Below are 10,321 nucleotides of genomic sequence, written 5' to 3' on the forward strand. Positions count from 1 at the left end.
ACATCACCGCGTTTTGGACGGTCGGAATTTGGTGTGACAGTGTGTAAGCAAGACAGCTTGAATCGAATTCTGTCAGAAAAATACATCGGAGTTTATCCCAACGGAAATTCTGATCGTGTGTACAAGGCGTTACACGAAGTATATCTGAGGTGTATATCAGGGTGTGCTTCTTCCCCACATGACAGTTGTGATATCCAGCAACATTCATATAGAAGACATTTCCCGCACTCAAGGCACTAATACACCTCAAGGGTTGTGTGGGATCCCTGATGTACAGGAAGACAGGACTTCAGTGAGGAACAATTCCCTCACTCAGGACAAGAAAGTAGGTTCTGCCTCGTGTGAGATCTCTGATGCGAGTAAAGATTGGACCTCTGCGAAAAACATTTCCCACACTGAGGACAGGAAAATGGCTTTTCCCCTGTGTGCAATCTCTGATGTGTGTTAAGATTGAACTTCTTTGAAAAACATTTCCCGCATTCAGGGCAGGAATACGGCTTCTCCCCCGTGTGAGATCGCTGATGTGTGACAAGCTCTGATTTTTGTATAAAACATTTCCCGCACTCAGAACAGGAATATGGCTTTTCCCCCGTGTGAGATCTCTGATGTATGTAAAGATGGGACTTTCGTGAAAAAGATTTGCTGCACTCAGGACATGAATAAGGTTTCTCCCCTGTGTGAGACCTCTGATGGCTGTAAAGAGTGGACTTGTGTGAAAAAAAATTCCCGCACTCAGGACAGGAATATGGTTTCCCAGCTGTGTGGAGCCTCTGATGTTTTTTAAGATTAGAATTTTGTGAAAAACTTTTTCCACACTCAGGACAAAAATACGGCTTCTCACCTGTGTGGAACCTCTGATGTATTTGAAGATAAGACTTTTGAGAAAAACTATTTCCACACTCAGGACAGGAATATGGTTTTTCTCCCGTGTGAGTTCTTTTATGCACATCAAATTTGGATATAGAATGGAAACTCTTCCCGCACTCAGTACAGGAAAACCTCTTCTCTGTTGGAAGGACGGCACCGTCCCTCACAGTCTGAGGTTCCTCAGTATAAGAGGAATACGATGGTCCGACACCGTCCCTCACAGTCTGAGGTTCCTCAGGATAAGGGGAATATGATGGTCCATCTACACTGTGTGGTGCCGGATGGACATTTGAGGTAGTCTGGTTTTCTCCTGGACTATACTGTGTGATGTCCTCATCTTCTACTTTACAGTCTGGAGACAAAGTGAGACAATCCTCTGAGGTTTTCCTCATCTCCCGTCCATCTACTAAAATAGAAATAAAAAGATTATTACTAGACATGGGCAGATTTGGTTCCCCTAAATCAGGACTCCGCCCACATCAGGCAGAACAGGAATACGTTTTTTCACCTATTTGAGATCTTTGATGTCTGTAAAGATTGGAAGTGTCTGAAAAACGTTTCCTGCGCTCAGGACAGGAATACGGCTTCTCACCTGTGTGAAATCTCTGATGTCTGTAAAGATGGGACTTCCGTGAAAAACATTTTCCGCACTCAGGACAAGAATACGGCTTTTCACCTGTGTGAGACATTTTATGCTCATTAAAATGGGATTTGAAAGAAAAACACTTCCCACACTCAGGACAGGGATACGGCTTCTCACCTGTGTGAGATCTTTTATGCCTATTAAAATGGGATTTAAATTGGAAACACTTCCCGCACTCAGTACAGGAAAAGCTTTTATCTGTTGGAAGGACGGCACCGTCCCTCACAGTCTGAGGTTCCTCAGGATAAGAGGAATACGATGGTCCGGCACCGTCCCGCACAGTCTGAGGTTCCTCAGGATAAGAGGAATACGATGGTCCGGCACCATCCCTCACAGTCTGAGGTTCCTCAGGATAAGAGGAATACGATGGTCTGGCACCGTCCCTCACAGTCTGAGGTTCCTCAGGATAAGAGGAATACGATGGTCAATCTACACTGTGTGGTGCCGGATGGACATTTGAGGTAGTCGGGTTTTCTCCTGGACTATACTGTGTGATGTCCTCATCTTCTACTTTACAGTCTGGAGACAAAGTGAGACAATCCTCTGAGGTTTTCCTCATCTCCCGTCCATCTACTAAAATAGGAATACAAAGATTACTAGACATGAGCAGATTGGTTCCCCTAAACCAGGACTCCGCCCACCTCAGGCAGCTTTGTCTCTGAGAATATTACAATTCCCCCCTCAAGGTAACTAGTAAATGGTCTCCTACCAAATCAATTCATGACTTCATCACCCAACACAACACAGATTACCTCTTTATCACGGAAAGCTGGCTGTCACCGGACTGCAACACCATCCTAGCAGAATTAGTGCCTGAGAACTATTGCATCCTAACTAAGCATAGAAAAGGGCAAAGAGGAGGAGGCCTAGCAGTGATGTACAAATCCCACCTCTCTATCATCAAACCAACTCTATAGAATTCATTGCCTTTCATGGAAACACTCACTCTGCAACTGTCATGTACCAGGTGTGACCAGAACTGTGTGGCTAGCAACAGAGGAACACCAAATACATATAAGTGAAAATATAATGATTTATTTAGGTAAGTGAACAATATAAATACAACCACCTCCAATATGACACAGTGCAACAAACCAACCAACAGACAGAGACCCACAAATAACAACAGACAGATATGTACAATAAATGGGAAATGCCAGAATTATAAACAATAGCCAGGCCACGGTCATACACAGCAGATCGGCAGATGGACAAAGGGATATTCCAGAAACAAACGTTAGCCAGGCCAAGGTCAAACACAGGGAGATCAGCAGTTGGGGTAAGGAACACAGGACAGGGAGAGGATGGATGGTCAGGACAGGGAGACATGATCTGGAACTCAGGTAGCAGATTTCAGGAACAGGTTCAGATAATCAGGCAGCGGGTACAGATCAGGGCACGAGGACAATACCAGGGGAAGGGAAGGTATGTTTGCACTTGCCGGCTATTTATAGGAATGCCTGTAATTGGCCTCAAGTCACACCTGAGCGCAAAAGGTGCTGTCTGCTCCACACTGCCAGGATCCATCCGCTGGTGGACGCCAGTACTGCGGCCCAAGGATGACATAACACCAGCAGGGAGAAGTTCCCCTGACAGTTCAAAACTGCCAGGAGACACCTGCTGGTGGACCTCAGTACTGCATGCCAAATGATAGATATTACCAGCGGATGGAACCTTTCCTGACAGCAACTTCAAACAACACCCCAGGACACCGTATCCATACTGCTATGCTACAGACCACCGGGACCAAAGACACACTTCCTCACACCTCTCACCGAATTCATCTCGACGTACACCTTGAAAACCAAACACCTCCTGCTACTTGGGGATTTCAACCTCTGGGCTAATTCCACCCAGGACCCCATCGCTGCGGCCTGCTTTGACCAACTAGAAGAACTAGGTCTGCAGCAACTGATAAATGCCCCCACGCATGTTTCGGGGAACACTCTTGACCTCATCTTCAAACAGAATATGGAACACGCCTGTACCATGGATGGACCACAATGCTTTAAAATTTTAAATAATCACCAAAACCATCCTCCAAAAACCTACATATTCAATAACAACACACTGGACAAGATCACAGAAGAAATTACACTCAGAACTCTTCAAAACCACACTATCGAATAAAATAACAATGCTACATCAAAACCATTTGATGGAAGAAACACTCAAAGCATTACTACAGACAGTAGACGCAGTCGCTCCAAGATACAGAGCACACATCCAAAAAAATAATTCAGGCTGGTTCAATGATGCTTTTGCATTACTGAAGCAAGAATGCAGATGAGCTGAACGAGCCTGGAGAAGAAACCCAACAAAGGAAAACCACACAAACTACAAATTACTCACCAAGAAATACCACAAACCAATCTACAAAGCAAAAAAATAACACTTTGCTAACACCATCTCAAAAGCCCTAAACCGTCCCCGCAAACTGTTCAAACTACTCCCTCAGACGATGAAGCCCACCTGCCTAGAGACTCCAGCAAACGAAACAAAGAATTCTGCAACAAGCTATCGGATTTCTTTATTGACAAAATGAAAAACATCTGTGAAATAATTCAGCAGAAAAAAAAAAAAACTACAAACCCCCCATGGACAAAGCTAGAAGAAAATGTCAATATAAACACTCTACAATCAACAAATTTTACTCTGGTTCCAATCACCGTTGACACCACCAAAAGCATGATCAGAAGTCTTCCAGACAGTACATCACTAAACAACATTATTTTGACAAAACTCCTGAAAAAATGTACCAAAATTGTGACACTGATCATAACGCATCTCATAAATCAATCGTTCAAAGAAGGTATTGTTCCGACTTCCCTCAAGCAAGGCATAATCAAACCCCTCCTAAAGAAACCCAACCTCGACCCTAAAGACCCAAACTACCGCAGACCGGTAACAAGCCTCAGCACCATCTCCAAGATCATTGAGAAAGCTGTAGTACAACAACTACAACTCCACTTGGACACCCACAAACTCCTGGACCCACTTCAAATCGGGTTTCCGCCCAGGTCACGGGACAGAAACAGCACTTCTCAAAATATGGGATGACACCCTTGAAGCAGCAGACGACGGAGAATCTTGTCTCCTGGAGCTGCTGGACCTCAGTGCAGCTTTCGACACAGTAGACCACAAAATTCTGCCCACTCGTCTCACAGAAGTAGCTGGAGTCACAGACTCAGATCTACCCTGATTCACATTATTCCTAGAGAATCGATTCCAGACAGTGAAACTGGGAGCCTTCATGTCGGAAGCACGCACCGTCACATGCGGAGTCCCTCAAGGATCACCCCTGTCGCCCATGCTCTTCAACATCTACCTACGCCCAATCCTCAAAATCATCAGCAAACAGGACCTGCTCTACCACTCCTACGCTGATTACACTCAACTTTATTTTCGCATCACTAACAAAAAAAACACCAATATCCCAGACTAGGAAAATGCCTCACATTGATTTTGTTCATTTTTTGTATATATTATTTATTTGTGTTTCAGCAGTGCTTGACAAAACTCCTGAAGAAGCCAGTTTAAATGGCGAAAAGTTAAAACATTATTTTATGCTGTAGATGGATTTTATATTCTATCAAGCTAATTTTTCTATTTTTTGTATAAATAAAAAATTATTTTTGATATTTATTGTGTTCTCATTGCACCTTCAAAGTCCCATTTCAAACCTTTGTTTATTTGCCTCACATTGATAGATAATTGGATGACGGAGAGCGCCCTCAAACTCAATGGATCCAAAACAGAACTTCTCTTTCTACAAGCAAACCGAAAGACAAACTCTAGGACGACTTTGACACTGCCCACCATTCTTGGACAAACCATCACCCCAAGAAACAAAGTCAAAAGCCTCAGAGTCATCTTTGACTCAGACATGACTATGGACGCACAAATAGGATCAGTAGTCAGCGGATCTCCTCCGCTTGCTCCACAGACTCATCCCGTTCATCCCGGGAGAGGACACAGCAGCAGTAGTTGGAACACTCATCAATTCCCAACTTGACTACGCAAACTCCCTCTACCTAGGTCTACCCAAATACCAGATTTCTCGTCTACAAGTCGTCCAGAACACAGCAGCAAGACTGATAACAGGAAAAAAAACACAGGGAATCTATCACCCCGGCCTTGAAGACTTTCCACTGGCTATCCGTAAAGGATCGGGTTACATTCAAGATCCTCTGCCTCACCCACAAATGCACACAAGGAAACGTGCCTCGATATTTATGCTAGAAAATAAAACACCACCCCTAATCGGGCCCTCCGATCAACTAATCAAAATCTCCTCCACATCCCCAAGTCCTGCTACAAATCGAAAGGAGAACAAAGATTCGCAGTCCAAGGACCACGGCTATGGAACGCTCTACCGATGAACATCCGCATGGAAGAAAACCATTGGGCATTCAGGAAAAAACTTAAGACCCACCTATTCTGAAGGACCTGGACGGAATTGGACAAAACGCCTTGAGGCGATTCAATTCGCATTTGTAGCGCTATACAAGTTACTCACTCACTCATGTAATGTACAACTTATTATTTAGGATACAGAAATTAGGACTATACAGTATCAAAATGATTTTATGGACAACAATTTTACAGTATATACCGTGTTTCCCCTAAAGTAAGCCCTAACCCTAAAGTAAGCCCTAGCGTGATTATCGGGGCGGGCTGCAATATAAGCCCTACCCGAAAGTAAGCCCTAGTCAAACAAAGTTCATTAAAAATCTATTGTTTCAAACCTATACATTGCTGCAGTGTTTCCGTTTATTACTGTGTTAAAAATATGGTAGTTATGTTTAAAGCCACTGCTGATCCGTCCTCTTCTCGCCTCATCTGCATTTACTGCATTTACTGTAAGCAGCGGGCCGGCTCTTCTCGTTCCTCCTCTCCTCCCCCCTGACATCTTCAGCCCGTCCCTTCTTACTGCACGGAGCGAGCCAATGACAGGTGACCTCGGCTCTTCTCTCTCACTCTCTCCTCCCAGATGACGAAAGAAGAGCAGGTAAATACTGGTACACCAGGGAGCTGTATACCCTACGGTAAAAGGTATTTTCTATGGTACTGCACCTTATACAGTGCCAAGATGTCTTTCTCAAAATACCGTAATGACTCCTGACCTGACAGTTGGAGGTGGGGGTGACAGGGGGACACAGAATCTTTGTAAAATGTGTACATTCTGTAAATAAATAAGCCCTACCCTGAAAGTAAGCCCTAGTGTGTTTTTGGTGGACAAAATTAATATAAGACCCGGTCTTACTTTCGGGGAAACACGGTAGTTCAGGGGTCAGGAGTATGTAATGTACATCATAAATTATACAATGTAAGGCTCGGGGCTCATAATATCGGTATTCAGTGAAAGCTTAAATGTTTACTTGAAGAGGTCCCACACCGCTGCCTCCCATCTCCTGAGACTGCACTCAGTGGGGCAGATTCATGTACAATGGTGCAGATTTGCACCGGCGTGGTGCATCATTTTTAGACTACACCAGTCCAGCGCGGAGAGGCAGTTAGGTGATTCAAGAAACTTTTTTTGTCTACGATGCCCCAGCGGGGCGGATTTTAGACGGCGTAAGGCCAACTGGGAGTCACCCTATGCTAATGAAGTGCCGACCGTGGCGCAGGGGTCACGCCGGGGCGCATCTTAGACCGCACATGCTCAGTGACATCCAGGGGTAAATGCCCCAATCTGCACATGCTCAGAACTGCGCCCCGGCGTGATCCCTGAGCTACGCCGACCCACTACCAAAGCCCAGTCCATGAATCAGCCCAGACTTCCGCCCTGCAGGTGCAAATGTACTGAAGCTTTTTTTTTTCTAAGCTAGGTCGTTTGCATTGTGGTGGGGCAGTTATGGCTGATGAGGAATCCTCAGGTGGGCGGATGACCAATTTCAGCCCAGAGGAGAGGGCTGTAATTATTGAGGGCCTCTCCCAACATGGGGACCGCCTCTATGTGTTGTCCAGCAAGTGTTGTTGCTCAGTTCGTTTGTAATGCTGCAAGTTTGGTGCAAAGTTACCCCTGCTTTTATGAGGTGTAACTTTGCACCGGAAATTTCAGCTCCGCTCACCAGGAGTAGCCTGCGCCGGTCAAGCTTAAGTTGATGAATCGGCCCAAAAACCTCATTTGCATATTTAAAACAAAAAAAACATGGGCGCGCCAGATCCGACAGCGTAAATCTGCGCCAACGCCGCGCCGGTGTGGAAAGGTTACACCGAGGCGATGAAGTCTATTTGGAGGCGTAATCTGGTTCTCTGGGTAAGGCGCAGCGATCCGCCGGCGCAAATCTGCACTTACGCCGTGCATCTACCAAAAAAAACGGTGTAAGTGCTTCATGAATCTGGCCCAGTGACTTGGGTCTGAGACTATACAGACATATCCCTCCACCCGGCACAGCCAGCAGATAACAGAACAAGTAACCCTGGGAGAATTCCTCTGTCAGAGATCTTGCTAGACTCTGGCATGGGACAGAAGACCCAAAACACATACCCTAGGTCCAGCATTGCCTATGGTAAAAATGAACACTTTGCTGCCAGCTAAACCCCAGAATCTCCATAGATACATAAATTGTGTCTGCAGCACAGAGAAGGAAGATTATCTGAGAGAAATACAGGAATACAGGACGGGGAACACAGCTCAGGAAAGTGACCAGGGGATTGCAGGCTGATATCACCTAGTTCCTGCCCTACTTTGGACCAATCAGTGAGCAGTAGAGGAGGAATGTGTGGTGGAGGAATGTATTTAGTGTTAATGACCCACCTGTGCTGATCTCTGTAGGAGTGTCCTCCTCTATAATTGTCCCCGTTCCTCCATCCTCCTCCATAGACTGCTGATCATCCCTCACATACCTCTCTTCTTCTTCTTCTGCTTTAACCTCAACTTTTATATCCATCAGATCTTCACCCTAAACAAAGAAAATTTTATCTGTAAGACATAAGCTTTAATATTGTAACATCACTTAAAAAATCTACACATTTAGCCGGATTCAGAAAGACTTACGCCGACGTATCTTCTGATAGGCCGCGTAAGTTCACCGATGCGCCGTCGTATCTATGCGCCTGATGCTTGAAATAAGATACGCCTGAATTTTGGCTCCATCCGACCGACGTAAGTCTCCTACGCCGTCGTATCTTGGGCGCATATTTACGCTGGCCGCAAGGGGCGCTTCCATTGATTTACGCGTCGAATATGCAAATGACCGAGATACGCCGATTCACGAACGTACTTGCGCCCGTCACTGTAATCTACGCCGTTTACGTAAGGCGTACGTCCGGCGTAAAGTTAAACCACCATATAGGAGGCGCAGCCCATGCAAAGGTATGGACGTCGGAACAGCTGTCGTATTTTACGTAAGTCGTACGTGAATGGGGCTGGGGGTAGGTTACGTTCATGCGCCGTTCGTTCGACCCTTCATTTACATGGGGTCACACTTCATTTTAATAGATCACGCCCACTACTTTCCTACTTTGAATTAGGCTGGCTTACGCCGGCCAATTTACGCTACGCCGGTGCAAGTTTGGGAGCGAGTGCTTTGTGAATACTGTTCTAGACTCACTGATTTACATCGGCATAGCGCATATGAGATGCGCTATGCCGGTCTAAAGATGTGCCGCTCTACGTGAATCCGGGCCATTGTCACCACCACCAAGTCCATGTTCTAGATGCTCCTTTCCACCAACCTTGTAGTGAGGGATGGTGTGCTCTTCCTGTGTTGAATTCCAGGAATACAGAGGACGGGGACATCTCTCTGGTTGGTTAATGGTATTAGTTTGCTCCATCATATCCTTGTGTCCTTCTGAAAACTCCTCCATCACTCCATACTTCTCATCTTCCTCTTTATACTCTTCTTTAACAACAATATTATAATCCACAAGGTTTCCACTCTGAAAGATCTCATAAAACATTAATTGTAAAAAACATGCTTGTCCATAAATCAAACTACTAATAATTGTTCCTCATCTACCTGATGATGGTGAGGGATGGTGTGACCTTCCTGTGGTGAATCCCGGGAATACAGAGGACGGGGACATCTCTCTGGTGGGTTCCCATTACTGGATCCATCTGTAGGAAACACACACACTGACTGAATAGATTGTTTCTATGTGTTTATCAGATGATGGGGGATCTAGGTGGAGCCTCCGTACTGCTCTCTCCTTTACAATAAAGTCTCCTCTTACCCGGTGATGTGAGGGGCGGCTGATTGTCCATCATGACGTCCTTGTAGAGATCCTTGTGTCCTTCTAAATACTCCCACTCCTCCATGGAGAAATAGACAGTGACATCCTGACACCTTATAGGAACCTGACACACACAATGATACAGTCACCATCCAGACACACCCCTTGTCTGTTACTGGATAATGTCCCAGAATTCCCGGCACCGCTCACCTCTCCTCTCCTCGATGATCTCTCTGGGGACTTCTAGAATCTTCTTTGTATTTCTCTATTCTATCAGGTAGTGAGGTGGAGGCAATGTGATGGTCATATGATCTCCAGGCTTCAAAAATTTCAAAAATCTTAGAAAATCTATATTTGAATAGCACAATAAAATAACATTCCCATAATCCTCCTCACCTCATTAGCCAGGTCTGTATTTTATTAATAGAGATAACAGTGAGTTAATGGTACCTCCCAGAATCCTCCTCACCTCACCATTTAGGTCTCTTTTTATCAAAGCCCCACTTCAGGCTGAGGTAAAATATACATGCACAGGATCCCCCACTCTGTAGGTTAAAAGTTTGTTGCAGTCATTCTGACATCAATACATACAACACATCTCCAACAGTCCTGCTATGCATGAGAGGATGT

General features: G+C 45.2%; 1 protein-coding gene across 1 annotated transcript; it reads right to left on the bottom strand.

The window, feature by feature from the left end:
* Positions 1-280: 280 nt before the first annotated feature.
* LOC120935487 (gastrula zinc finger protein XlCGF7.1-like) lies at positions 281-3,375 on the bottom strand. The gene is made up of 2 exons (XM_040347538.1): positions 3,279-3,375; positions 281-1,048 (listed from the first exon to the last, which is right to left on the bottom strand). Exons 1-2 carry the CDS (start codon positions 3,373-3,375, stop codon positions 309-311), a joined length of 837 nt encoding a protein of 278 aa, XP_040203472.1. The 3' UTR covers positions 281-308.
* Positions 3,376-10,321: the final 6,946 nt, after the last annotated feature.

Source organism: Rana temporaria, chromosome 4 (assembly GCF_905171775.1).
Source record: "Rana temporaria chromosome 4, aRanTem1.1, whole genome shotgun sequence".
In the NCBI taxonomy this organism is placed as follows: Eukaryota; Metazoa; Chordata; class Amphibia; order Anura; family Ranidae; genus Rana; species Rana temporaria.